The sequence below is a fragment of the Chaetomium tenue genome (assembly GCF_020726465.1).
Source record: "Chaetomium tenue strain MPI-SDFR-AT-0079 chromosome Unknown F5144scaffold_6, whole genome shotgun sequence".
Taxonomy (NCBI): Eukaryota; Fungi; Ascomycota; class Sordariomycetes; order Sordariales; family Chaetomiaceae; genus Chaetomium; species Chaetomium tenue.
The window spans coordinates 770,689-798,411 of record NW_027117334.1 but is presented as its reverse complement, the minus strand read 5'-3'; the positions used below and the strand labels follow the sequence as shown (position 1 = coordinate 798,411).

General features: G+C 58.0%; 7 protein-coding genes across 7 annotated transcripts; 4 read left to right on the top strand and 3 right to left on the bottom strand.

Moving 5' to 3' along the window:
• The first annotated feature begins 1,033 nt into the window (after positions 1-1,033).
• F5144DRAFT_581400 (uncharacterized protein) lies at positions 1,034-2,052 on the top strand. The gene is made up of 2 exons (XM_066789433.1): positions 1,034-1,316; positions 1,402-2,052. Exons 1-2 carry the CDS (start codon positions 1,132-1,134, stop codon positions 1,649-1,651), a joined length of 435 nt encoding a protein of 144 aa, XP_066639494.1. The 5' UTR covers positions 1,034-1,131; the 3' UTR covers positions 1,652-2,052.
• A 1,349-nt stretch (positions 2,053-3,401) lies between these two features.
• On the top strand, positions 3,402-6,328 carry F5144DRAFT_338334 (Alpha/Beta hydrolase protein). Its single transcript, XM_066784201.1, has 2 exons — positions 3,402-3,782; positions 3,852-6,328. Exons 1-2 carry the CDS (start codon positions 3,691-3,693, stop codon positions 6,220-6,222), a joined length of 2,463 nt encoding a protein of 820 aa, XP_066639493.1. The 5' UTR covers positions 3,402-3,690; the 3' UTR covers positions 6,223-6,328.
• A 245-nt stretch (positions 6,329-6,573) lies between these two features.
• Positions 6,574-7,704, bottom strand: F5144DRAFT_581395 (uncharacterized protein). The gene is made up of 2 exons (XM_066789432.1): positions 7,089-7,704; positions 6,574-6,926 (listed from the first exon to the last, which is right to left on the bottom strand). Exons 1-2 carry the CDS (start codon positions 7,392-7,394, stop codon positions 6,621-6,623), a joined length of 612 nt encoding a protein of 203 aa, XP_066639492.1. The 5' UTR covers positions 7,395-7,704; the 3' UTR covers positions 6,574-6,620.
• On the bottom strand, positions 7,554-12,982 carry F5144DRAFT_595051 (uncharacterized protein; the record flags this gene model as incomplete). The annotated part of the gene is made up of 12 exons (XM_066790653.1): positions 7,554-7,611; positions 7,643-7,762; positions 8,128-8,597; positions 8,682-9,501; positions 9,773-9,815; positions 10,067-10,193; positions 10,774-10,798; positions 10,830-10,896; positions 11,250-11,352; positions 11,393-11,414; positions 11,615-11,658; positions 12,968-12,982. The coding sequence occupies 12 exons, from the start codon at positions 12,980-12,982 to the stop codon at positions 7,554-7,556; spliced, it is 1,914 nt and encodes a 637-aa protein (XP_066639491.1).
• Positions 12,983-20,817: 7,835 nt separating this feature from the next.
• Positions 20,818-23,706, top strand: F5144DRAFT_605300 (fungal-specific transcription factor domain-containing protein; the record flags this gene model as incomplete). The annotated part of the gene is made up of 1 exon (XM_066791417.1): positions 20,818-23,706. One exon carries the CDS (start codon positions 20,818-20,820, stop codon positions 23,704-23,706), a length of 2,889 nt encoding a protein of 962 aa, XP_066639490.1.
• Positions 23,707-25,473: 1,767 nt separating this feature from the next.
• F5144DRAFT_337952 (uncharacterized protein) lies at positions 25,474-26,567 on the top strand. The gene has a single exon (XM_066784197.1). It carries the CDS (start codon positions 25,659-25,661, stop codon positions 26,421-26,423), a length of 765 nt encoding a protein of 254 aa, XP_066639489.1. The 5' UTR covers positions 25,474-25,658; the 3' UTR covers positions 26,424-26,567.
• On the bottom strand, positions 26,494-27,421 carry F5144DRAFT_338104 (uncharacterized protein). Its single transcript, XM_066784199.1, has one exon. It carries the CDS (start codon positions 27,194-27,196, stop codon positions 26,564-26,566), a length of 633 nt encoding a protein of 210 aa, XP_066639488.1. The 5' UTR covers positions 27,197-27,421; the 3' UTR covers positions 26,494-26,563.
• Between the last annotated feature and the right edge of the window lie 302 nt (positions 27,422-27,723).

Below are 27,723 nucleotides of genomic sequence, written 5' to 3'. Positions count from 1 at the left end.
TAATTGACAACGAGAGGCTGGTTGCAGCCCGTTGGAGACGGCGAAATGCTGCCGGTTTCCGCTCGCTACCTACCGTATCGGCGTATTCACCAAGAAAGGAGAAAGGGCTCACCTCAAATGCGATCTGCCTTGTCACTTCAAAACGGCGGTCATCAGAAGAATTCTTACCGCAATGGAGGCTGAGAAGTCAGCGCATACGTATAGAGTTACGTAGGATAATATCCTCAAAGCCAGCCATAGCCACGATATCCGATTCTGTCGGGAGGGCGGGGACGGCGCCGGGGATCGAGTTCGTCCTTCCCTTCACCGTCCCCAGCGGGTTCTCGACATTCATCCGTGGGCTGGACCCGATTAGTTAGCGGGGCCGACGCGGACTTCGTCAGCAATATTCTGCTCCCAGAGTCGCATTCAACCGCCAAAGCGTCAGTTACCCCGCAGGGGCCCCTGTCGCTTCGAGGCTCGAGGACGCAGGGGAATTAATTGAAAGGAGAGCGATGGCAAGCTGCAGCACTCAGCTCTTGATCGACAGGCACAAAGAGCTTTTGGGATACCAACGATCGCAGGGAAGGTTCCCAGCCATGTGGCTCCTCGAGGCCATGACCGCTTCGACATGTGTTGGCGATATATCCTGCCTATCTTGAATGAGCTCCTCCTGCCTTGAGAGGCAGGTCGCTTTCCTGCAAGCCCATACCCCGGCCTAAGCTAATCGCGGCGGAGATACCCAGCAGCCACCATTCAAAGGATCGTTCCGCACCACGAGGCGTATTCCTCCGGTGGATAATCGGGTTAGCTCCTAGGTTGGCCCAGCCTCAGCGTCGCACTGCGTTTTGTTCTGGGCTCAACCAACGATGCACATGCGCGTTCCTGGCCTCAGCGGTGGCCATCCGAGCTGCCCGGTTGCGTCTGTGCCCGCTTCCCCTGGTGCGGAGCCATCGGCGCAGCCAGCCGTTCCTGGGACGGGCGTCGCTCGATGTCACCGCCAGGCCTAGACGTACGGGCAGCACTGGGTATAAGATGGAACCGACGCCGGGCTGCAGCAACTCGTCCACCTCCCAGCACCTCCTCGCCCCTGTGAAAAGTAAACAACCGGTCCAACGACGTCTTCCTTGATACCCAATTCCAACCGCCACCATGAAGTTCGTCGCTGCTCTGTCCTTCGTCGCCCTCGCGGCCGCCGCCGTTGTTGAGCCCCGCAACTGCGCCGGCAACAACTGCAACCGCGCCGTCACTGGCACCCGGCCCGGTCTCCTTCCCCTGACGGAGCGCTCCTCGCACTGCGCGAGCTTCCTGCTCACCACCGTCACCCCGGCCGCCTCGTGAGTCCCCTCCCCTTCCACCCTCGTACCAAAAGACAAGCCACAAGACAAGAAGAAAAATAAATAAACTAACACCCCCACCCAGCACCGTCACGGTAACAGTCGACGAGGAGGACCTGCCGACCCCGACCCCGGCCAAGAGGGCCGCGGGCGGGCTCGACGCGCGCCAGGTGACGGTCGTGCCCACGGCCATCCCCGACTACGCCGAGAACTGCGTCGACGCCGCCGAGTACATCTCGGCCTGCTCGTGCTTCGGCCTGACCGGCTCCGTCACCACGGCGCCCGCGCCTACGGTTACCGTTACGACGACGGTGGATTACTGCGAGGATATTTGAGTGGGTGGTTGAGGACTTGATGGGGGGTTGAGGGTGGGGTGGCGGCGGCGGCCGGTGTGGAGAACAACGGCGGTTGTTGCAACTCGACTTGCAAGGCTGGGTTGCGGCTTATGCGTTGGGTCGGGATGACTGCTTCCTCGAAGGGAAGTGCCTGGGACCATGTACCTTACCTAAAAACCTGACCCAAGCCTATGAATGACGGATGCCTCAGATTGGGGCCATGACTGATGATGATGAACATGAGCGAACACGCGCATCCTTGACATTCGCGATTGCATCAATTGATCTATGGTGGCGCCCAAGTGAGATAGTAAAAGCCATATGAATTGATCAAGAATGTTGTTGATATCCGACGTTGTACTCAATCGGTTGCGGCTCAATCACGCCATCATGTTGTGATGAGAATGGTCATGAACAGAAGCCTCAACTCAGCCAAAAGCGAACTGTCTCAACTGTCAGGCGGCCCTAACCCTCTGTTCTTCACCTACCGCTCGGGCCACTTGGCGGCCCTCTACCATTTCTGCAATTGCAGGCGTGCACAGACCAAGTCAGTCACCTATAAATTCCCTTCGACCCTCCCCAATTCTTGCTCTTTTCTTTTCCTTTTTCTTCTTCATACTTACCTTGATTGACTGCGCGGAGATCATGAAAACCGCGCCGTATGGCGGAGAGCCTGCATTGCACATCGTGGTGCTAGCCGTCATGAATTGTCCTTCGGGGCCGTTCCGGTCGTAATTTTTGCTGTCCAATCCAGAAATGGAATTCTTTTCACTGTGTGCCCGGCGCTGGTCGAGCCATGGAGAAGAGGTTTTGAGCATGTCGCTCATTTTAAGGGTTCATGACACGAATACAAGCCCATCTTGAAGCCTCTTTTGCATTGATTGAATGTGTTGTCACATGGCCTACGTCGGAAATAGATAAATCATCATTCAGTTCGGTTTGCAAGCTTATTTTGCCTGGTCGCCGCGTTCGCTTCTTCATCGGCGAACTCTGCTCGCGTGTGCAACGATGCGGATTTGACCGAAAACCCACATCGAGCGCGCGTGTCGCAACCCAACAAATCGCAGCCCAGCCCCAAGCCTAACACATGCTTCGCATCTTGAATCACAAGCTAGCCTTCCGCATCGAATTGGGGGTCCTCTGACAAGAATGGAAGCCTGGGATTCGGCAGCCACAGGGTCATCCCGCATGCGGCAGCCATCCGCAAACCCCAAAAAGACCATTTCTCCGACCGGCTCTATCCGATACAAAGCGTATAACTATTCGACAACTTCGCGATCAAGAGCTCTCAGTAAATATTTTGTGATATACGTTTGTATGCTGTCGAAGGCCGAGAAATTTCCATTCCTTGCCTCCTGCGGCGCGATACATCTATGCATCGAAGACTCAGGAATTTCAGGTGCGGGTTCAATTTCAATCGAGGCACCCCACAGCGGGGTCTCCACAACCCCACGCTCCTGACGGCCACTGTTGCTTCCACTGGCCCTGTCCCAGGTGGCTGTGGGACTGGAGTCTGTCTTCACATGTCAGAACAAGACGCAGTGGTGCCCCCGTGACGCCATGATTCGTGCCTGCCACAGAGTATTATTCTCGGGTGTTCAGTCCGAAACACACAAGCAGACGAGACATTGTGCCATGTGGCCAACTCGCCGGGTCCGCCGGATTAACCTCAAATCATCTCGTTGCCGGACTCGGGTTCCCTAGTTTCTGAGTTTCTTTGTCAAGGCTAATTATCAATTATCTTGGGTTGGCCGTTTTCCTGCCTGTGTCAGCATCAGCAATCCTCCTTTTCCAACGACGATTAAATCGACTGGCTTGATTGCTTGCTTGCTCCTTCTAGCGGCACGGCACTGCCTGCCTGCCTGCCTGCCTGCCTGCCTGCCGAGAAACACAGCATCGTCCAACGTCCATCTTACATCCCATCTTTACAGGCACAGTATATCATCAACAACAAAGGGCAACCCGGGTCAACCGGACGGCATCCGGCATCTCCACGCCGTGAAGTGGTTGTGGACTAGCCGTCTAGGCCCGGTGTCAAGATGATCGACCACTTATTGGGACGGCCATCTGTCAAGTCGCGTCGACTGCAGGTTCTCGCCGTGGTGGCTTTTTGGTCTGCATACTTGGCTAGGTGGGTGGTTGCATTCCTGTTTATTTCTGTTTCCCCCATTGTGACCTGGCTAACATTTACAACAAACAGGGGCAACAAACATGGACCTCCCATATTGCGAAAGTTGTCGAAGTTACTATCCAGATATCTCACGGCATGGCAGACGGTTGTCATCACTATGATTTACCTCTACGGCGCCCGCAACTTCAGCACCCTCGTCGGCCTCGCGAGTCCGGACCCCCTGAGTAATATGTACGACGCCACCTACTTCCGCGCCACCTGGGTTCTCACAGCCCTCGATGCCGGCTTCTGGACTGCTATGAAGATCAGCAACAAGACCCTGCGCGACCTTGCGAGCATCGCCTTCTCCGTGTTCTACCTGATTGCCGCAGAGCAGGCCGATGAGAAGGTGCGCAAGGTGCGCGGCAACATCACGGTCGAGCATATGCGCGTCAGCTGGAACAAGGGCAGCCAGTCGCCCTACCTACGTTTCCTACAGAAACTTGTTAGCCCACGTTTCACCAAGTGGCCGCCACGCGAGCTTCGTATTTCGCGTCCTGCCGCGAGCGACTACACAGAACCCGTCTCGGCATGGCTTTACTTTGACGGACCCTTGTCCAAGATGCAACAACACGACTGTATCATTTTGGATATCCCTGGGGGCGGCTTCGTGGCTATGGACCCCAGGTGCAATGACGACAAACTGTTTGCGTGGGCTGGGAAGACCGGTCTGCCAGTACTGAGTTTGAACTACAAGAAGGCGCCCGATTATCCGTACCCGTATGCGCTTAACGAGTGTTACGATGTCTACACTACCATCATTAAGACCCGCGGTCAGTGTATTGGCTTGTCCGGGGCGAAGATTCCCAGGATCGTTATCACGGGCGATAGCGCGGGAGGGACGTTGGCCACCTCAACGACGCTGATGATCATCGAGAGCGGCTCGTCGCCCGTCCGTCGCTTCCAGGGACAGACGGACCTCCCTGTGCCAGACGGACTGATCCTGTTCTACCCAGCACTCGACATGAACATCGGTAGTTGGATGTCAGACGAGCAGATGGCACTGATCAAGGATCGCCGCATGCGCGGGACCAACAAGCGCATCGTCCAGCGCAAAAGATCGCAGTACAACGATCTGGTCGGCACACCCCACGCGTCTGACGACGAAGACGACACCACGCCGTCGTCCAAATCCCGCTCCAAATCCCGCTCCGACGTCGAGAGCGAGGGCCAGCAAGGGACCACGGGCACGCCGACTGAACGTGTTCGCGACCCAGCGCCCGAGTACGCCAACCTGGGGCCAACCACCTGGAGCAATGTGCACCAAGGCCCACCGGCGCCCCCTTCGCCCGCCGCAATCACCACCAGCCCGCCCACCACCGGCGCAACTCCCAAAACCTCATCCGATACCACAGCCACCCAACCGGGGGCTTCCCACCGCCCGGAGCCCATGCGCACCCGCCTCGCCACGTCCTCCATGATCTCATACTTCAACGACCGCGTGCTCACCCCCGAAATGATGCGCGCCATGATCATCCTCTACGTCGGCCCGCACAATCGGCCCGACTTCTCCCAAGACTACCTGCTGTCACCCATCCTCGCCCCAGACGTCCTGCTCTCCCGCTTCCCCAAGACCTACTTCCTCACCGGCGAGCGCGACCCGCTGGTGGACGACACCATCATCTTCGCCGGCCGTCTGCGCAGAGTCAAGGCCGCGATGCTCGCCAGCGGCGGCCAGCGCCTGGAGTACCAGGACAGCGATGCCCTGACCGAAGGGTTCGATGAGAGGGCGGTCGCTGAGGTCGCACTGATCCCGGGTATCAGCCACGGGTTCCTGCAGTTCCCGAGCGTGTACCCCCCCGCGTGGAAGCTGATAGACCAGTCGGCGGGGTGGGCGGAGGAGTTGTTTGCTGATGCAGAGAGGAAGGAGGGGAGGTCCATGTGGGAAGGGCGCGGGCGGCAGATGAAGAGGCCGTTTGAGGGTGGGAATGTGACTGGGAGTGTGGGGGGTGAGGGGAAGGCGGGTGATGAGAGGCATCATTCCCGGCGCGAGTCGAGCGGGGATGAGGACCAGCCGTTGGAGATGATGAGCATGACGCGGCTGAGGGCGAAGAGCATCAAAGAGGCGGCGGCGGCGGCTACAGCTACTGGAAGTGGGAGTGGGGAGGTAAAGGGAGAAGGGGGGGAGAAGGCTGGGGTGGTAAATGGTGGCGTCCGGGAGTCGAGGGGGCTGCTGAATGGCTACCACTCCCCTGCTGGCAGCGAAGATAAGGACACCGACGCGAGCCCGTATGAAGATCCCCGGCTCGGGCCGGGCAAAAAGAAGCCTGCGAGACGCGCGAGGACAAAAGCGGACGAGGATAGGAGCCTGGTAAAACTGGCGAGCACGGAGGATTTGCTTGGGAGGAGAATGCATGGATTGGCGGGGGGGTTGACGGGACTGCAGGAGGATCCAGAGTGAATGAATGGCGGATACCTTGAATGGAGTGGGGGGTGGAAGTAGTGTTATTGGAGTATGACTTAGGCGGTCGCTTGCTCGGATAGACGAGTGCGCCGGTGGGTAGTATATATTAACGAGTATTCTTCTGACAGAGGGGGTGTGGACTGTGCTATCTGGTGCGGCGGGAACCGAGATACTTTCAGAATGGAAGAGTCAAGACGGTGTGTTGCTTATGTCCCGTCTTCCTGGCCAGCGTGTTACAAAAAGATACCCGGACCCCAACCTATCGCACGCCATCCCTTATATTCGAGTAACAAAAATATACATACAAGCCCCATTCCTCCCTAACAACCCCCCCCCCCCCACCTTCAACCCCCAAATCCGACCTCCCCAACTACTATCTCACTCCAACACTAAACTCAGTACACCTCGCCCTCATCCTCAACCGGCGCATCCGAGACATCGTAATCCCGCGCGGCGATCTCATCACCATCATCATCGTTCCCCTCCTCCTCCGGGACATCGACGTCGTCGAAGGCCTCGACGCTGTCACGTCGCTCGATGCTGTTGCTGTCCTCGTCGTCGTTGTTGTCGTCGTCCTCCGCGACGTCGGGGTTGTCGACGTAGTCCCGCGCCTCGATGGCGGCGGTGCTGTCATCGTCGGTGTCATCCTCATCGTCTTCGGCGACTTGGGGGTCGTCGTAGGGGGGAGAGTCATCCCGCTTCTCGATGTTGTTGTCATCCTCATCGTCTTCGACGACTTGCGGGTCATCGTATGGAGGGGAGGACACGTCATTGTCCCGCCGCTCGATGTCGTTGTCCTCATCATCGTCTTCGACGACTTGCGGGTCGTCGTAGGGGGGGGAGGGCATGTGGTTATCCCTCTTCTGGATGTCGTTGTCATCCTCATCGTCTTCGACGACTTGTGGGTCATCGTAGGGGGGAGCGAGGACGTCGCTATCCCGCTTCTCGATGTCCTCGTCGTCGTCCTGCGGTATGTCCACGACGCTGGTGTCGGCGCGGGCGTCGAAAAGGGGGCCAGACACGGAGTCGTCCCGTTGGGTGACGTGGTTGTCCTGGGGCCCGTTGTCCACCGCCGGAGGGGCGGGCATCTGGTTGTCACGGGGGACGGTGCCCAGGGGGAGGGCGGCTGCGGCTGCGGCCAGGGCGAGGAGGAGGACGGTGGGCTGCATTTTGGTTTGTTTTTTTGCGCCTTTTTTAAAAAAAAAGTGATTTGGTTTGGTTGGGTTGTTTTATGGAAGGAAAAGTTGTTTGCTGGCTGTTTAATGGAAAAGGAGTGAGTGTTGGTTGAGGATGGTGTTGGTGATGGTTAAGATAGGGGACATAGTCATTTATACATTTCCTCTCACCGATGCCATCATATCTGTCTTCTTCACCCCGTCTTTGATTCTGACGCGGTGTTGACGATGTGGAAGCCGACGGTGGAATGCTGACCCGGAAAGGTGTTGTGCATGTTACAAGCAGGGGCTTGGCGGCGGCGTAGTGGTCGTCTCCGGAGAAGGAAGCTGAGCGGTAATGGGGCGGCCAGCCGGCACTAGCGCTGGTCCGGCCAATAGTAACCGAAGACGAATCTATATTGGGAAAGTCAGGCACGGCATTGGGGTCGTCTTCTGGCCGCGAAAGTATGTGGATTCTGACAACGTGGAGATGTTGATCCATTGTATTGACTCGAGTGGTTAAGCGAAAGTAAGAGGGGGAACTCGACCATTTTCTTATGTCAAGTGTCAGAAACAGTCGATAACTCACTTATTAGAGCCTGTCGTATTTATAGTAATGGCCTTACGGTTGACCCGGAGCCAACACTCAGTCATTGACTTAATCCCTTTCTAATTCATGCGCATTTCTATAACGGATACCGAGCCCATGATACCACGTTGGACCCGTCGGACGGACCTTCATCACAACTTCCCGAGGACGTTCCAGAGAACCTCGGCAAGTCTCCCTCCCTCCCGCCAAATGTCATCATGATTACCCGACGCCTCCATCACCTTCACATCCACCCGCCCCTCCCTCTCCAACCGCGCCCGCATAGCCTCCAGCTGCTCCCACGGCACGAGCGTGTCCTCACGACTCTGCACCAGCACAACTGTCTTCTTGGCCTTGGCCTCATCCCCAGCCCCGTCCCCTATCCACTCCCCAACCCAATTTCCCTCCACAGTCGCGGGACAAACATCCCTCCACGTCCCTTCATCAGCACCAAACGCGCCCTCCACAAACTCTCTGTACCCGTCCCTCAGGTGCGCATACCTCTCAGGCGGCGCGGCAATGAACCCAGCGAGGTCATACAGCCCGTTGAACCCGACCAGCGCAGCCGGCTTGTCCCAGGCACTGGTGTCGTCACCGCTTAGGCCCCACCGCGCCGGGACCATGACGGCCTGGAACGCGAGCGTCGCGCCGCACGAGTGGCCTGCGAGCACCCACTTGCTGTTGCCCTTCCCGTTGCCCTCCACATTCCTCACCCCGTCCCCCTTCTCCCCCCCAGCACCCCCCTTCCCACCCTCAACCTCCCCCTCCCCCCTTTCGACCTCAACCTCATCATCCCCATCAGTAAGATCACCAGTCAAAATCCCCAACCTCCCCAAAAACGCCAATCCCGCCCGCACATCCGCCACATGTCCCGGATGCCGCACCCCCCTTGCCACCGCATCCCCCGCATTCAACGGCGGGTGTGCCGGGTGCGGCGACAGGCGATAATTCAGTGATATGAGGCCCGCGAAACCACCACCACTGCCATCACCGTCGCCATCACCATTACTATCACCATCATAACGGGTCGCCGTCCCGGGCTCGGTCCCGGGCGAGGTTGGGGTTGGGGTTGGGGTTGAGGCTGCAGCTTGGGCGCGCAGGAGGAGGTTGGTGGCTGTTGGGGTGAAGGAGGTGGAGGTGATGGTTGGGTCGCGCCAGGCGCCGCCGTGGATGTAGATGAGGTAGTGGTTGTTGGGGGGGTTGTGCGGGTTGTGAGGGGGTAGGGAGGAGGCGGGGGGAGGGGTGCTGGTGGTGGTGCTGGTGGCGGGGATCCAGACGTCGAGGGTGTGGAGGGTGGTGGTGTTGTTGTTGTCGTCTGCGGGCAGGTAGGGGATTCCGGATTTGAGCCAGCCGATCGGGGGGTTGGTGGTGGTTGACGACCCGGGAGTTGCGCCGGAGTTGGTTCCGGCGTTGACTCCGGTCTCCGTTCCAGCGCCCGGACGGTACACGGGGGACCACGGCACGGAGGCCCAGGCGGACCAATCCGCTGCAGCGTTTTGGGTTTTGCCGGCGCGGGATTGCATGGTGGCTTTGCTGTTGATGGGAAGATCGACAGAGTCGAGTTGGGGAAAATCGGGGGTGCGTTTATTACGCAGCGGCAGTGGCTTGCCGAAAACCCCCGCAGTGTGCAGTTGGTTGCGAGGTTGCTTCTTTCTGCCCCTCTGCCCCTTTGGTGGGTTGGTCCCGCTGTGGATCTCTTCGGCCCCTCATCCGAGGCCACCCGCTCCGATCCGGGGTGAGCCGGGATGAATGCTGAGGACGGGGAAGAGGGTGGATTTTGGCTTACACAAAACTCGACCTGAACTCAAGGCCCGGCTTGGATCGGGTTGTTGGATTACTACTGCCTACTGTGTGGGTTGTGGAAATCCCAATCAAATCTCTTCTTGGTTGGGTCTATTGTGCAGAGGATTCAGGGGTTAGGGGCACCGGTCATCACTCCGGAACACATCCCGAGAGACACCCCGACAACCGTCGCAGAACGCTGACAGGCGCTGCTAAGTGGGCCAAATCGGGTTACTCGCCGATAAACAGCTGAGCCGGGCTTCGGATGTGAGCCGATCGGCCCCGTGGAGATCGCCAACAAAAAGTAAGTACATACATCCACTACCGCACCCAGCCCACCTGCCGTACACCCATCCCCTCCCACCCTTGCATATACGTGAGACCGAGTATATCTCGTGCAGCGTATAAGGGCAGCTTCCCGCCCGGAGTCCTGCAGATGGGAGCTACTTATTGAATCGTCAATCTTGACCGGGCCACCGGGTGCTCTCTGGCTTCGGCCATATTTGTGGCCGCCGGCATCCGAGGGGATCCCCATATCACCACTGCTATGTTGAGCTCGTGGAGGCTCTATCCTCGCCCTACAAGGGAATCTACGGCTGGACTCCTGTTGGTGGAAAATCCCCGATCGCCGTCACCGCCTTGTATGCTCGGATGTTGCTCCGGCAGTAGTCTAATATAGCCTTCTGCTTGTGGGAATGCGGCTGTTATACTCTAATACCAACGACAGTCCAGCCAAGACATGTGCGAGCCACCGCCTTCTCCGGGTCCGCATCTGCCATCCGATACCTAGGTCTCGTGTAACGGCCTTCTAGACCGTCGTGACACTGCTTGTATGGTTCCATCCCATGTGCCGAACGGATCTCTGCTGATCGCCCGCGTCAGATTGAGGCAGTCCCTCAGATCCACAGATCCAAAAGAGGTTCGTGATTGCCATTGCTGCCAAGCCGCGACCAGAGATATTTGATGTGACTTGGCAGAAGGGCATGCCCATATCGATAGCCAGCCGTCCAAAGCCTAGCTTACATTAAGTTTCTTCCCGTACGTCCGGCTGTGATTTGTTTTGCCATCCAAGGTCGAACCAATATCGAACCACCGCCTTGGTTGTTGTTTGTCCCAGAATCGGCGCCATCTTGCGTCTCCGAGACACTGTTGTCGTTCATGAGTCGGGCCCTGCAGAAATTGCCGACGAAAACTTTTACGTCAAGATTCGGCTATACATGAATGACTCTTCCAGAGAAAGGTCAACACCGGGAATGTTTGTCTGAAGCAGCGATGAACCTCCGGGCACCATGCCGGCGTCGACTTGAGGTACCGGTAATGGGCTAAAATCGATGTTCGGCGGTGTAGGGAATAGACACCCTATTATTAGCCCACGCTTTTGCCTCATTGGAGCGCTTGGGAGTTGTAGTACCAGACTATGCAGCTTGTAGCATCTAGGCTATGCACAGTGAACCATATCCTTCGAGCCACGCCGCCGGCATTCACTCTCGTGGTTTGACCTGTCCGAGTTGATGACCGCGGCCTTCCCCTCCACGCCTTGTAAACCACAAGTGCCGGCGTCAGAGCTCGGCGGCTATGTAGGAGATGTATACCCCTCCGGAGCTGGCCATCGGTTACGGCGGAGACCGGTTACGGCGGAGACGGCGTGTAGTATCGGGACGGTGCTGTACTGAAACGGACATCAGCTTCGAAAAGAAAGGCAGAGGGGCCTGTAACTCATGTGCCAACCGCCGCCAGCAATAATGGGTCGGCAGGTTGACCCAGACGAACGTTTATATTACAGAACCCTGGATATCGGAGGCAACGGTCGTCGATACGGTGGAAGAAAGTTGCGGCATAGAACAATGAACATACCAACAGCTACTTGCCGCCGGGGATGCCTCTCCCGTCGCTCCCTCTGCCATCCCGCTTCCAAAGGAACATGGAGTTTGTAGGCCCTTGAGACTAGGGAGTTAATCGGTCGGACATCCTCCTCGAGGCCTTTGGCCGCTCTCTACCGCCGCCGACGGCCCGGGAAGTAGCCCTAACCAGCGCCGGTTCCCTGAGAAAAAGAGCATTAATGTCAAGACTAAGATAAGAATAAGGTGCGGTGCGTAAAGGCTTACTTTGTGGCATGCCTATTTTCTTTTAGTCAGGCCCATGACGCGGGTAGGAGGAAAGCGTGGTTCTAAGCCAGGCATCGAGTTTGCACCTCTGCCTCGCGGTTCGATGAAACTAGACGACTCCAGTTTCCAGGAAACAAACCTGCAAATGAGATAATCATTCCATAAACACGCCGCTGCTCGTGTTAATTTTGCGTCGCCAGCCTGGCTTGGTAGCCTGTTCACACTTTTGTTGTTGTTGTTCCTCCCCCCCTGCACCCCCTTTCTGTTTCTGTTTGGATATCCGACCCCAACCGCCTCAACACCAAACCGAAGCCACAAATCACTTCACTCGACCCTCAGCTCCTGCATAAGCGCGTTAGCCTCATCCCTACCCCGTAGCAAACATCCTCGCCCCTCGCCGTCCCACAAGGCACAAGCCATGCGCGGTCCCTTTACCATCACCACGACACAAGCACACAGCGACATAGCACAAGTCCACAGAACCACACGGAGAATTATCTCGTCGTCCCACCGCCCAGCACGACATCCAACAGCGATGTAGCGTTGCAGCCCATCTGTACCCCGTACAACAGACCCTGATGTCCAGCTTGCACAATCCAGCCCAGCACCGTCTATCGGGCGGGGGGGAGGGTGGCCATGGAGGACGACTCATGGCGTCAGCTGTCTGATTCAGGTGCACACACAACCAGATGGCAGATGGCCAGCCAACAGCTGTCCGAGCTGTGCAACCACCAAGGACCGCACATGCAATCATACGTACACACACACACACTGCATGAACCCCAGCTCGTGGGCCGTGGCGACACGACAATGTCTCAGCGTCTCAGACATGCGATGCTGTCTCTTGTTTTTTTTTTTTCGGAGGGGGGGCTAGAACAGAGAGGGGGAGGGGAAAGGCGCCGGCCCGAGGAGGACAGCGCTTCGGGTCGGGAGAGGCGGGCGATGTCTCACTCCCCGCCTCGAATTGTCTTGTCTCTCTTTTCTTCGAGTGGGATCGAGGCTGTTGGTTCCACTCGGGATTTGGGTGGTTCAGCTGCTGCTTGTCAGTGCAACCCATTGTTGTTGCTTTTTCTCCCCCCTCCCCCCCCCCCTCCCCTTCCTTTCGGACTTGCCGTGGCAAGACACATGGCAGAAGCAGAAGCAAGCTGGTGCTGAAGCGGCACAGCAACAGCACGTCGGCTGCCAGGAGGCGGCGAGGACGTGATATTACGAGGTACGGGGTAGTATTTCGCCGTCTCGAAGGCTGCACAGAACAATGGGCAGCGCCGCGGGCGCGCAGCAATGATCCCTGGGGAACCCCCTCCAATGAAGATTGTTCCATGGTGAAAAAGAAAAACCTTCCATGAGCGAAATTGCAGGGTCGCTCTTTCACGCGTGTCGGCGGGATGACCCTCGTTTTTCTTCTCGGGCGGTTGTTGGCCCCTGCTTGGGCTTCGAGAAACCCCCCCTGGCACAGATCCCACAGCGCGCCCAGGCACTAATCTGGGGAAACGGAACCTGCTGCAGGGCCGGAGTCGTCTCCGGGGTTTCCATACCGTACCATACGGTAATACCGATACCATACAGAACACCTGCACAGAATTCCGTATCGTCACTAACCCCTTGCTCTTACTGGCGGCAGGTGCCGGGCCGAGCGGCGAGTGTCTAACCACGCTATGTGGGACGTGGAGCGGCCGCAGGAGAGCTGACTGGGGATGTGTGTGGACGCGGAGAAAAGTTAGCCAGTCAACCAGGGGCGGCATCCCCCTTTTGCTGCTAACATCAGGCGTTTTTCCAATGGGTTAGCTCTCGTTCGGAAGGACGGCGGCGAAGGGATTCCCGAAGGGGGGCTAGCGCTTATCTGCACCTGGGCGGCGAACACGGCAGGGTCGCCGAGGGCCATCTTGGATCCACGGATCTCGCTGATCGCGGGTCCTGCATCTCGATCATTGGCCGGGGCGTCGCTTCTTGTTCGCTTGGTCTTGTGCTGTTGCCCACTCAAGCCACTGGCGAGGGCGCGCATCAAAAGGCGAGCGGAAAAACATGGTACTGGGCTCGGCTGGGTTGTCGTCTCCGCGTCGTTGGGAATTCGACCATGTCCTGTTGCAGAGGCGAGTCATTAGGTTAACTAACTAGTCCCTGGCTGCCGGCTTGTCTGCGACATCCATTGTCTCGAACGGGCGAGGGGAACGAACAAAGTGCCGACCGACAAGGCGTTCTCCGAACACACGTGGAACAGGCTGCGATCTCCGGCCAGCCACCCAGCTTCCAACCAGCCTTGCATTTGCTTCTTTTTCCCATGGCGGCGGCCAACCAGAAGAACAACGTTGTGATCGGCACCAAGAGTTTCGGAAGTCACCCGACAGGGTGCTGACTCTGGTAACGGGTGGAGTCCCGGCAGAGATTCCTTCGTCTCCGTTTTGGGTTTTGGCGAACAAGCGGCGAGCTCCATTCACCAAATCACCAAAGTCGTTGCCCGGAGCCGAATACGGCCTCACGGCATCCTCTCCTTGTTGGGTAGGGAGGGGGGAAGTAACTTTTAAGGAAAGAAGCCGACGGCTTTCCTTTTTCACATCCGTTTTTCTCGGCCTTACTCACGTTAAAGGCATGTGACGGCCGAGTTGCAGCTGCGATGGGCGCCTAGTGAGAAATCCTGCGCTGCACGGTGATGCCCAACATCGATGTTGGAGCTGCGGCCTCCACTTCAACGAGAGTCAGCCGTGATAGAATTTGTGAACCAGGGCCTTCCTCCGCGGCTGTTGTTTTCTCTCTTCTTTTCGGTTCTTTTTTTCGCGCCCTGGAATAGAATGACAGGCTGGGAATTGCAGGAACACACACGGTATTATTCGTACCTGGCTTTCGACGCACTGTACGGGATCAAGTCCGCCATGGAGCCGTGTCTCGCTTCCCCGTGGGCCGGGGGCCCGCTCCTGATCGGGGGCATCCGAGACCCACAGGATAAGCACAGTGCCCGTTGTGAACAAAATAGAATCTCGGGATCCATCGCTCGGCATGCTTCTCCGTCTGCCGCTCCATCGACCGTCTCGGGGGTTGCACTGCATAATATCGACGGCTCGGTCGCTAGCAGGCTCTGCCTGCCGCCAATGCATGGTGGGTACAGTACATAGATGCGATAACGGCAGAGGACACTGGGGGCGGGGAGAACTGAGTGGTTTCTGTTACGACGAATCGCTGAGCCGCGGTTCCGTAACTTCGGACGTCCAACGCCAAATTCCGGCCCGCCTCCCTCTTCCCAACCGCCGGCGCCGTTTCATAAGAAGCGCTGATTGCCGCTCCAGTTGCGTGGCGCTGCCCTCTGGGTACGCCCGTTGAGGATGTCTCACGGGGTGTTGCACGAGAAGGGAGAGGTCCCAATGTGTTATCGGAGAAAGCAAAGGACCGCGCAATAAGTTGGACTCGTAGGGCTGTTGTAGCGGTCACAAGGGTTGCTGGGCTCTTCGTAAATCGGAACAGCACAGCCGTTTGTTTTTGTCTTCCTGGGCCCGAGTCTCAACTCGCTGTGGTTAGTTACGACTTCTGCCGTTTGTAAGGTATTTCGGAGAGCAACGCTGTACATCCCATTCGGTGTTCACCCCGGGTCGGTCCCCTTTCTTGGTTAGTGCCCTAGAGGCAGGTTTGGTTCGGGATGCTGCAGCGGTTCCTCCCTCCGATTGCTTGCTTCTGTGCATCTCTGGAGCCGTGTCTCACGCCCGTCGTTTGAAGTTGCCGATCTGCGCCGGGCAACATTCGCCCGATCATGGGAGGATCTTAGCTGCCTCGGAGGAGCTCGTTTCGAATCATCCGCCTGGTGTGTCCTTCTCGGAAAGTTCAGAGCATCTGTGTAACCACCACATGACATGGCTTCCTCCTCGGCAGGATATGCCCTGGAGATGGTGGGGGAGCGCGGTTCCCTGCCTCATCTGTGATTTGAAGCCGGCGAGTTGGTTCGGCCCCAACGGCGTGGACCGCAGATCATGGCCTTTCTGCCCAAGCCGTGAAACACTTGGTGGATTGCACAGCAGAGGGATTAGGCATAACCGCCGACACTGCTCGGTCAAGGTCATTTCCGTGCGACGCCGTCCTGCATCGGAGCCGCATCGTTGATGGGGTGTCCGCATGATACAAGTATGTAAGGTAAGGTACATACATACGTACATGGATACGTCGAGGGGAGACACAACTTACCTCGGTATGTGCGGTGCGGTATGTGAATATCCCAACAGTCAGCCATCCTTGAATGATTCGGGTTTCGGTGTCTTGTTGTCGTCGGTTTGCACTTGAGGTTAAGTGGTTCCTTCTCGTTGGCGTGGATCGACCTAACAAAAGATGCGAGGTTCTTTCCTCTGCGCCAAGAAGGCCCAGGCCCTTTCAACGGTCAGGCGGCCAGTGTCTGTTCAGAAATTTCCAGGCTCATCGGGTCGCAACTGCAGAGTTTCCCATCGGCATCTTCCAGGCTTGAAGCGTACCTTCCTGAGGTATTGTTATACTAGTGTCGCCCACTGCAAGCTGCACCTTCCCGGTACAGGGTATTTGGCCTGGTGGGGCAGTCTAGGCTGAAATGGGTGTTTCTTGCATGACGCCTTCTGAAAATTCCTTTGATGAGCGAAACTTCACAGTTGCGACTGGCGTTTCTCCTTTCTTTGGGCCCTTCGTCTCTCGTTGCTGCAGACATCAATTTGGCCTGAAGCGCCTGGGCCGCCGCAGCGTTGTTGAGCTCAACTTGCGACTTGCATGGAGTACCTAGCCTCCTAGCATGGATGGAAGGGGCTGTCCAGAAGTTTAGCGGATGACTTACCGAGCACAGTGCAAGTTAATCACTTAGTCAATCACATTGTCTGGTTACAATGTACTGTACGGGTCAGAACCTTGAGCCAGGAAGTCGGAACCAGGAATCAGTATACTAGATTTTGTGGTGTGCTCTATAATTAGTAGAGTAACTTCTTCCTGAACCAAAATACAATAATAATAGTCAAAGATAGAGTGATCGTTGTGCGGAAATTTCCCCGGGCGACAGTCCCGAAACTAATTAATGCTGTCATTGTTCGTGCATCATCACCTTGAAACGGTCGACAGAGTGGTCAGTGACAACCTGACACCTCTTGCCGAGAGCGAACATTCGACCTCCCCACTGGCCCGCTTCCATGGCGTCGTCCGTCGGGTGCCGGTTGGTCCTGCGCCTGGCCCCGGCGCATGGTTGGCATGGATCAAGGGTCCAACCATTTTCTTCTTTGCCAAGCTGTTGCATGGTGGAAACCTTCTGCCCTTCGTCTCCACCCTGCGCACCAATTCGTGAATTCGAACAAAAACTCCAACAATGGCTTGTGTGTATTTTTTTTTTACACACCTTCTTCGGCTTTGATTCTGTTGAATCCGGACGAAAGGTAGCCGAGGGAAACGGCCTCATCCATGAAGAAAAAAAAGAACCCCCGCAAAAAAAGGAATCTCGGCATTCGGGACTCACCAACTGACTCGAGCAGCTAGTGATTGATTGGTATTATTCGTATTACCGTTGATGCTTCATTTTGCAAAACCGATGGGGATGGATCCTTCGACTCTCTCAGTCGCAGAAGAGACTGCAACCATCCCAGCGAATTAGTCTACCCGCGTCGGACCATTGCAGGATGCACCAAGGTCGAGAGCTATTGGCTCCATCCGAGTTCACAGAGTAGTAATGTCGACTCTTGTGACTGACAACAAACAACAACAAGCGACGGTTGGATACGGTTGGCCGAGCCTGTCTTTTGGGTTCTGGTGTTTCGCTGGTCAAGGATGCGACTCTGTCCACACCCACGGAGCCACACCCGCCCAGTGCAGATTGCACCCAGAAGATCCCATCAATTGGGTGTCTTCCTTTGACGAGCCGGACTCCGGATGGTGACGGGAGATTTCAATGACACCCCACAGTCCCGCATCGATCCCGCTTTTTGCTTTCTGTCCCGTTTCAGCTGTCATCCCTTCCTCGGAGCTTAACCGACCCTGTCATAAGCCATCAAATGAGAGGCGACGACACAGTACCGGTACGAGCACGGCAATGATGGCGCGACCCGTCTCAACTAATGGTGATTCAAGCTTCTCAAGGGACTTCGGCTGCCAACCCGGTCTCCGGCCAGCACCGCGACGCAAGAGACGTCCCGCTGGAGTGGATAGTTATGTAACTGTGGGCATACGAGCAGAGCACGGCCTTGGCCATGTCGACCATGTCGCCGAACCCACCAAACGAGTCCTACCTCCACAGTATGCTGTTCCCGGCTAAGCAAGATTTCAGCATGGGATGTGGTCTGGACTGCTGCTGTGAGCGCATAGATTCAGCAAACTTGCTCGCTCAGAGTAACGGTATCTACTGACACGCAGGAAAGCAACAAACGCCTCGTCTTCCGGCTGCCGGGCGAGCCTGGTCGCTTTCTCCACGCGCTTTCCGGCTCGCCGGCTTGGCAGGGCACTAACAACGATGCTGCTGAACACAGCGCTCGCCGCTGGCCATTGGCTCGGCGATAACTTTGCAGCTGGAGACTCAAGAACTAACCAGGTAGCTCCGGTGTCTTTTGAGACCAGCTAACTCGCTTATTGGGCCATCGCCCACCAACAGGAAAGGAGGAGCGCGGAGCGATCTCGTTTCGCCGCCGCGTAGCTGTGACGAATCCTCGTCAGCACACAACCGGGAAGTTCCCACAAGACAGCCAAGGATCGGGAACATCGGGACCGAATTAGGTGTCCAAGTTAGCGAGCGAGTCGCAGGCGAGAGTGCCTGGCATCCCGTGGTCAAACGGGAGTCGGGGAGTCGTTACTGTGTAGTTACTTCGTACTGCGGAAGCCATTCATCTCGTGCCCCTCAGCTGCTGGCAGAACATCGACCAAGAAGAAAAGACAAAAAAAGAGTATTGACGACAAGAGGTTTCGAAGGCTCTCGACAATGAAGGCAGTGGCTTGCTCGAGGCTTGAAAGTGGCTGGGTGGCAGGCGGGATTTGCTACGCTTGGATTCCATGGTTGTCTCTTTGACCTCCCTTGTCGGACGACAGGATTTCGGAGACGGTTGATGATGGTGACGTGCGGCCATCGTAGCCGAATCGTCACTTGGCCGACCGGGGTCCCTGTCGCAGGGGTCTGGGACCCATGGTCATTGTCGGAATCCACAATATCGGCTCGAAAGCGCGCCTGACCGAACCTGGGCGGCAAATGCCCTTTCTCTCACGCCACATTTCCCTCTTCTGCGGCCGAGGTCTCAAGCCAGGAGGCTTTGGGAGAGACGAGCATCAACACCGCGAGCTAGTCGAGTCTGAGACAGGGATACATTCCCCGCCCGGACCGTCATCGTCTCGCCCACGCGAGCCCTGAGCTGAGGCGGGCGGGACCCGGGCACAGCCGGGTGATTTGTGTCTACACAGTTGCATGGAGGACGCTGGTGGCTCTCGGGCACTGTATGCAAAACACAGTCTGCTGCGCTGCTGCTGCTGCTGCGGGCCTGTCCACCCACCCCTGTTCAACCCATGCCATGCTCCCCCCAGACCGGTAAGAAACCGATTACCGGTAACCCATCTTCAACGTTATTTCGTAACTCTATTACAGTAACCACCCCGGACATGGAAGCGCGCAAAGGGCATGGATGGTGAGATTAGCGGCACAACTGTCCCCACCGACGGTGACAGGCACTGGCAGGGCTCGTTCGACCTCCTGGCTGGCGCGTGGTTGTTGCCCTCTTTCTCGCTGCTTCAAACCACGCTCCTCGACGGCAAGTGCGCTCGCTTGCTCCTGTTCACGTCGCTCAACCCGCGCCCGCCATTTGCTGCTGCATGTCCCCGTGTTTCCCCCGCCACTACGAGACGGGTGTAAGCGCGCAGCACCTCACCTTTCCTCTCTCGCCAGTCTCGCCGCGTTGCCGCTGGCTCTGTGGCCTCGTCCATCCTTCTGCCTCCCACCACACCCCCCCGCTCGCCAACTTTTTTATCGTTTCCGACTGGTGGCTGCAGGCTCCGTGTGTGCCGACTACCCAGGCTGTAACTATTGTCCCGCCTTAGCCAGCTCCGTTCTGTTCCAGCGCGCTTGCCCGAGCATCCCTCCTTGAAGCCGCTTCGCACAGCAGACACGCCTGCCGCGCTCGGTTTTGCCGACGCGCCCCAGCCCAAGGACACACCTCCCAAACCGCATGCTCCTCCAGGGGCCCGTGCCGGCTGCCCACGGGTGCTACTAATAGAGCCGCCTTATAGCACATGGTTGTATTGCGGCTGTCCCGGTACCAAACGGCTCAGCTGCCGACAAATATTGCTGCTGCTCCCTGAGACTGCGGGACAAGGACGAGGGCAGACGGGTCGCGGATCAGAGCGGCATTGGGGTTGCACGGCGTTGCAACACCGCACAATACTACCCCGGGACTTTTCGAACACAGCGCGACTGGAGTATGCTCCAAACAAGACTCACCATCACCACTTTTTGAGACGCTGCAAGTGCTCCTGCTGCTTCCTGCTGCTTCCTGCTGCCGCCACCACCGCCGACACCCTCACTGGCTGCTGCACATCGCCAAAAACACTCAACTTTGCAGGGACTTGCGGGGTGCCGCCAACCGCAACGGCCAAGTAAGAAATCTTGCGTCCGTTTATGGTAGCTTCGAAAGCTCGTCTTCTGTGTGTTTCTGTGGGTTGGTCGTGTGTATGAGCGTGGAGTTTGTGGAGCTTTTGTGGTTCAAGGTTCAGTCTCCCTGACAAGGGCCCCTCCGCACTTTTATTCCACACTACACACCTGTGTGTGGACTGAGAGAACCAGGGTGTTGAGAGAAAAACAAGCGAGGAGCAGGGCAGGCCAGGCTCACCTTTAAAGTTGCCTCTTCAACTCCTTCATCCCCCTTCCCCCACCCACCCCCCCAAACATATTTCCCGTCTGCATGTTTTCTTGACTGGCAACCCCCCCAGCGCCCATCTTATCGGAAGAGTCTGCGGCGACGGGTTCCGAATCGGGCTCCTGGCAACAGGCCTCTTAAAGCAAGCCGACACCATGGCGTCTGCGGCGCACAACCCGTATCCTCGATCTCCCAACCCCTCAGTGCGGCCCTACAACTCGTCCCTCGCCGCCTCAGCCTCCTCACCCAAGCCGACCGAACAGTACATGGGCGGCCTGATGAGGTCAGGTGCGAGCAACGCCACCCCGAACGCGAGACCGAACCAGGCGCCGCTCCACGCCATAGGGATCCCACCGCCGCTCCCCTCGGTCCACCAGCTTCCCCCGAACTCTTTCCAGTCCTACACGCCCCTCACGTCTAGCTCATCCATGATGGAACGGGAGTCGCTGCCGTCGGGTGAGTCGGTAGCTGGGACGCCTCGGGCGCATCACGCCAACCTACCGTCCAACAGCAGCAGCTCCCAGGCACAGAAGCGCGCTTACCGGCAGCGGAGGAAGGACCCCAGCTGCGACGCGTGCCGTGAGAGGAAGGTCAAGTGCGACGCAACCGAGACCACAAGCTGTTCCGAATGTTCGAGCCGGGGAGTCAAGTGCCAGTTCACCAAGGAGACCAACCGTCGCATGTCGTCCATCAAGCAAGTGCAGGACCTCGAGAAGCAGATGGAAAGGATCCGGCGCGAGAACCACAGCCTCCGCCGCATGCTGCAGGAACGTGACGGCCGCCAATTTGATATGGACATAGACAGTGTCGAGCAGCTGCCGCTCCTGCTCCCAGAGATCAACCAGCAGCCGAAGCGGAAGAAGAGGCCGACGGGCGTCCAGGACCTTGCTAGGGCGAGGTCCAACTTGAGGACCTACTCGCGGGGGATATGGAAGCCGCCCGCCCCCTATCGACAGTCTGCGGCGCCCGAGCTACGAGATTTCCAACAAATCTTGCCACCACGACAAACCACCGAGGCGCTGCTGCGATCCTATTACACATCGACGCACTCCGTAACACCCATCCTACACTGGAACACGCTGACGCAGACGGTTGACGGCCTGTACCGGCCCGGGAACCCGCTACGCGCATCCCAGGCCTTCATGTCCGTCTTCTTTGCTGTCTTGACGGTAGGCCGGCTCTTCATGGCAGAGAACGACTTGAACCGCGCATACTCAGCCACCCAGTTGCTCGAGACCACACGGACACTGATCGACCCATGGAGCGATGATTATGAGCTGGACAACGCACGCGCGCTCGTGCTGGTCACCATGGCCTTGAACGAGCTGAACCTGAAGTCGGCGGCGTGCAGCTGGTTGGGACGTGCGGTCAGGGTGGCCCAGGACTTGGGCCTCTACACCGAGCCGGGGACGGCATCTTTCGTCGAAGCCGAGATGCGCAGGAGGACGTGGTGGACGATCTATATTCTCGACCGGAGCCTAGCCATCGAAATGGGGAGGCCCATGCTCATCGACGACTCGGACTGTGATGCTCTGTTGCCAGCAGCCATCGACGATCATCACTTATCGGACCGCGGCCAGAGGCTCCCGGATGGTGCCGAAGGGCTCACGCATTCACTCCTCGCTGTGGTCAACGTTGTGCGTTCGTACACGGCGCTGAACAGGGCGCTCGCCTCGCCTGTCATCGCACCCACCCGCCTCGCGACTTTCGATCAGCATTTTATCTTGTGCCGGCGCGCGTTCCCGCCGGCTTGCCAGCACACGAGCACTGTATCTCTGATGCCCTCCTTTTTGAATCCCTTGACCTACCTCCTCCACGCCCGGCTCCTCCTACATCGGCACAATCTCCTTCCGTCATGTCCACCCGACGTCCGCTTGGCGGCCACCGAGCAATGTATGAACACGGCGCTCGAAACCGCGGCCCTCCTCGCGCGTACACCGATCGCCTCGATTGCCGAGGGCGCCACCGCGCTCCTCGCCACCCATACCTTCCGCTGCACTCTCTTTCTGCTCCTCACGGGCTACTTCGAACAAGCATCCGCGTGCATCCGTGCCCTGGCCGCCATCAACAACCACCGCGATGTCGCCGTGTCCTGCGGCCGGTACCTCGACTTCTTCGTCTCTGCGCTAGCCTCCCGGCGGGCCGAGATCGTCGCGTACCTCTCGCAGGCTCCCTCACCCAGCCACCCTCCGTCGCCCTACGGCCCGCCGCCGCCACCCCAGCGCCCTTCCCCCGCAGCGGTCAACGAGGCCCTCTTGCGCGACGAGGAGCTGCTCGCATACGTCAGCGCCGACCTGCAGGCGGGGATGGAGACAGCGTGGGTGTGGGCGGGCAGCAACGACCGCGAAGCGCCAGCGCCCGTGACCGTGTCCGGGAAGCCCGGCTTGTTCGGCACGGAGGCACGGTCCAGCCTGACCAGCGAGGAGAGATGGGATTGGGGGCCGGGCGCGGAGGGCTGGGAGCGGTTGGAGAGCTCGTTGAGAAGGTTTGCGACCGGCGAGATCGCGGGTACGTCACCAACATCGGCGGCGCCGGACACGAAACCACCACAGCAGCACCAGCACCACCACCAGCAACAACAACACCCACACCCTCACCAACATCAGCACCAATCTCCGCATCACCCCCACCAACACCTACATCCGCACCACCATCAGCAACAACCACCGCATCCGCAGCAGCAGCACCACCAAGCGTGGAACACCTCGGCTCCCGCTCCTCCACCGCTCCCACCCGTCTTGGCACCACACCCCCCACACCAGCACCAGCATCCGCACCAACACCCGCACCAACATCAACACCACCACCAGAACCACCACCAGCAACAGCAGCAGGAGAGGGGGATCAAGATGGAGATGGGCGGACACGATGCTAGGGTGGAGATGGCGACGCTGCCGCCGATGGTGGCGCCGGGGTCGGGGCCGGGGCCGGGGCCGGGTTCGAGACTGAGTCAAGGGGGGTCGCCCATGTCGGGGAGCCCGACGGCTGCGGGGAGTGGGAAGAGTAAGAATGAGGAGAGGATTAGTATTGCGAATATTATTTGAGGGATGGTTATTTGAGGGGTAGGAGTGGGATGAGATGGGGTGGGGGGTTGAGTGGGTTGTGGGTTTGGTGGTGGGTGGGGGTGGATGCTTGCGAGTTGGTCGGCGCCGTAAACGGTATGGAGGAGGAATTGGGAATTGAGCCGGGAGGGGCGCAGATGGAAAAGAGAGACGACGGCCGGGAATATCACGACGATACGACGATTATATACACGAGCGGCGTGTCAAGTACAGCTGTAGTCATGGCCGGGTCGATCTCGCTGCCCGTCACTCTTCGGCCGACACATACGAAGTCGCCTCTTCCGCTTTTGGTCCCTCCGCCAACGATCCCAACGATCCAAATCCAAATACCTACCCGTATATAACCACGCCGCTACATTACATCCAACCCCGACGGCCGCCTTCAATCAAACCCAGGCCCCAAACACACATTTACGCAACAAGCGTACAAATCATTCATCTCTCCCTCCTGCGGCGACAGGAACAGGACCGGCGCTCCGTTGCATTGCTTTGATACCATATACCCCCCACATCACCGGGGCGGCAACCATTTCTTCTCGTTCCCTTTCTGACTTAATATTGTTTATTTTATTTTTCTTTTCATGTCATTCACTCTCTACGGAGACACAACCAACAACAGGATACGGCGGCAGGCGCGTGGAAAGACACGCGAGGGAGAGGCTATCTGATATTTTTTTTTCGGGTGGGGTTTTTGGGTTCCGGGGCTGGGAGAGCAAAAGAAAACACAGAGAAAAGCTTGCTTGCTTGCTTTATGGGTTTCCTCCTTTCTTTTCATGTCGGGGTATGGGACTATGGACTGTGCTATTTATTCCCTGAGCCTGCCTTGTACGGCGGCGGCGGCGGCGGCTGTTATGTATAGACAAATGAGATGGTGTGGGTGATGGAAGGGATGCATTGAGCCTTGGGTTGGGGGATATCTCGGCTGCAATACATGACAAGAGTTTCAACTCGCGGGTGTTGTTCAGTCAGTCAGTCAGTTTGTGTCTCTGTGATGATGTGTGTGTGGTGCGAGCACTAGGTTTTTTGTTGTACGACGTGTGTGTTGTTGTAGTCGGACGGTCTGGTGTCTTGTGCTTCGTTGCTTGACTGACTAGAGGGGGGTTCTTGTGTCACTGACGGACTAGAGGAGGGGGGGGGGGGCTATTGTCTCTGTGTGACTGTGCTTGGTTTCTAGTTCGGGCGTAGTAGCTACTCTCCTCCTAGTTGGAAGCTTGGGCTGCTTGTCTTGATGCTACCTCTCCCTTTCGCCCGTCTCTGTCGTTGCGTGCCCCTGAATCGGCACATCGGGTACCGTAACAAGGGCGTATGCACCACCGTTTAGCGCTGACGGTAGTCTGCTCCGTTTCCCGCCAGTGACGTCACAGGGACCACAACGCATTGGCGGACCGCCCCGTTGACCAGTCACATGGCGGGCTAGGATTGCTTCGTCCAGGGTCCGAGAGAGGCTCCATTTCGCGTTGCCGCCTTCGTCTTTCATCGGTTTTCTTTTCTCAGTTTCGAACAACAAATCTGGCATCACGCCCCGACTTCACCGCCAGACCCGGCCACACGGAATACGCATTTTTTTACTTTTTGTACTTTCGGGTCCCGGCGACCGCAGACTGGGCCTGCTTTTGGCTCAAAAATAACATGCGCCTGCAGTGATACTTGTTGGTGAATTCTTGTTTTATTTTATTTTATTTTTCTTGTTTTATGTGATGTTTTATTTCTTTTATTATGTTGTTTTCAGGGATCGATATGTGTGGCGCGCTAACACGTTTTTGATGAAGAACGAAGAGCGAAGAGTGAAGACCGGAAACCGGAAACCGGAGACCGGAGAGTATCCTCCAAAACTCCACCGCCGATAGAGACTACCCGGGTCTTCAACAACAGGAGGGCTACGGTTCGACCGCTCGACCGTTCGACTAGCCAACTCCCTCTCTCCGCCACGAGCGATGCTCTGGCAACGGCTGAAGGAGATATGCATCTACTTCTGGAACTTCCGCTACCTGCCGCTGAAATACCGGTGGCCCCTTATCAAGTTCCGCCGTCGCTTCCTGCCGACCCAGTCCGGCCTCGGTCTGCGTAACGCCCTGCGCCATGCCCGCTCGCTCAAGCACCCGCCCGAGCCCCACCCCTACCTCTTCGTCCTGCGCCTCCTTTGGCCCTTCCCGACCTGGGACTTCCGCGCCGTGCTCCCACCGCCCCCGAGGGCCATCATGGCCGACCCCGAGGGCGTCCGCTGCCGGGTCCGCGACCTGATCTACCTCCGCTCCATGCCGCTGTGGCGCGCGCGCGACACCCCGCAGCGGTCCTTCTACCGCCTCTACGAGGCCTTCTGCGCCGCCGACGGACACATGATCACGTACGAGACCGAGTATTTCTGGCGCCGGTCGTCGCCGCGCTGGGCCGTCGCCAACCTCCCGGACCCGGAGTGCGCCGACCCGGAGCAGTACGCCGTCATGGCGGCCCTGGCCGATGTGCTGGTCGACTCGTTTACGTGGCGGCTGGAGCTCGGCCTGCGCCGCACCGACCAGCCCATCGTGCACCGCAGTGCGGACGCGCTGCCCTTCACGCCCGAGACGCACCCGTCGTGGACGGCCAAGGTGCCCCCCCTGCAGGAGAAGCTCGTTATTCACCCAGAGGAAGACGTGTATTTCGACAGCCCCCTCCACCGCCGCAACGTTTACATGGCCACCGGGTGGTTCTACACCGTCTGATAGGCCCGAACGAACCCTTGACAGCCAACGCGCGACCAGAAAAATTTGTCAAATTTGTCTTGTTTGGTGACAGCTCTGTGCTCCCCCCGGCTTTCCCATCTAGGATATGATCTCCGCCCTCTTTCCCCGCATCCCCTCGCTCAGCACCACACCCAGTCGTTCTGGAGACCCTGGTATTTCCACTTGGCCGTGTCCGCATCCCAAACCATGTCCGCAATGCCCACCTCCCCGTACTTCTCCGCGTAGAGCTCGGCGACCTCCTGGATGGCCTCGTCCGTGGGCGGCAGCTCAAACCCGTTGAGGTTGAGCTCCCGGATGTAGCGGAAGCTGATGGGCGGCTCCCCGGCCTGCCTCATCAGGCGCACGAGGGCGGCGGCGTCGGACACGTCGACGTCCTTGTTGCCGCGGCGGTCGCGGGCGTGGGCGATGCGGCGCACCTTGCGCTCGAGGGCCCAGCTCAGGCGGCCGGCGTAGATGACCAGGTTGGCGCCCTCGTAGATGGTGATGCCCTGCTGGACCGACTCGAGGAACAGGTCCATGCGGCGGTCCTTGGACACGAACAGCTCGACCTCGCGGTTCAGCCAGTCCTCGATGTAGCCGCCCTGCTCGGCCACCGCCGAGATGGCCCGCTGCAGCTCCACCAGGTAGTCGGTCGCCGCCGCGATGTTGGGGTCCAGGATGCAGTCGATGTCGTACGACGCCTCCCGGTTGTGGCATACCCGCACCGCCAGCGACCCCCCCACCGAGATGAGTCGCAGCGGCGCCACGCTCATGAGCAGGTCGCTCGCCCCGATCTCGTCGTCCAGGGATGCGAGGGCTGGGATGGTGGGTTGGTTAGTTTGGTGGACTTATTCACAACAACAAAGTGTGGGGGTAGGGTTACAGATGCTAAACCAAGCAGCAAGCAGGCATGTCCCGGCTCAAATGAAATACATAGATGAGACTTCACCAGTCTGTGAAAATACAAACGAAACAGAAAGCAAAGAAAAGGGATATATTATACCTTTTCCCATTTCGTCGTATGTTAGCGGCGCCTGGTTTTCCCGAGAAAACGCCATCGTCGCCCGAGACGCATTGATAGCACCTTGAATGAATACCTCGCAGGTGTTTGACGTAGAACTTTGGCGCCGGAGAGCGTCCGCAGCGTACTTTGCACGGGAGAGAAACGCTAGGTTGTTCCCCGCTCGATAGGCCCCGAGCAACAACTGTCATCCCCACCAACTCCAATATGCACATCCACTTGCCGCTTCGTTGATTGGGCAGTTGGCCCCCTCCGTTTGAGCCATCGTCTCATTCGCCC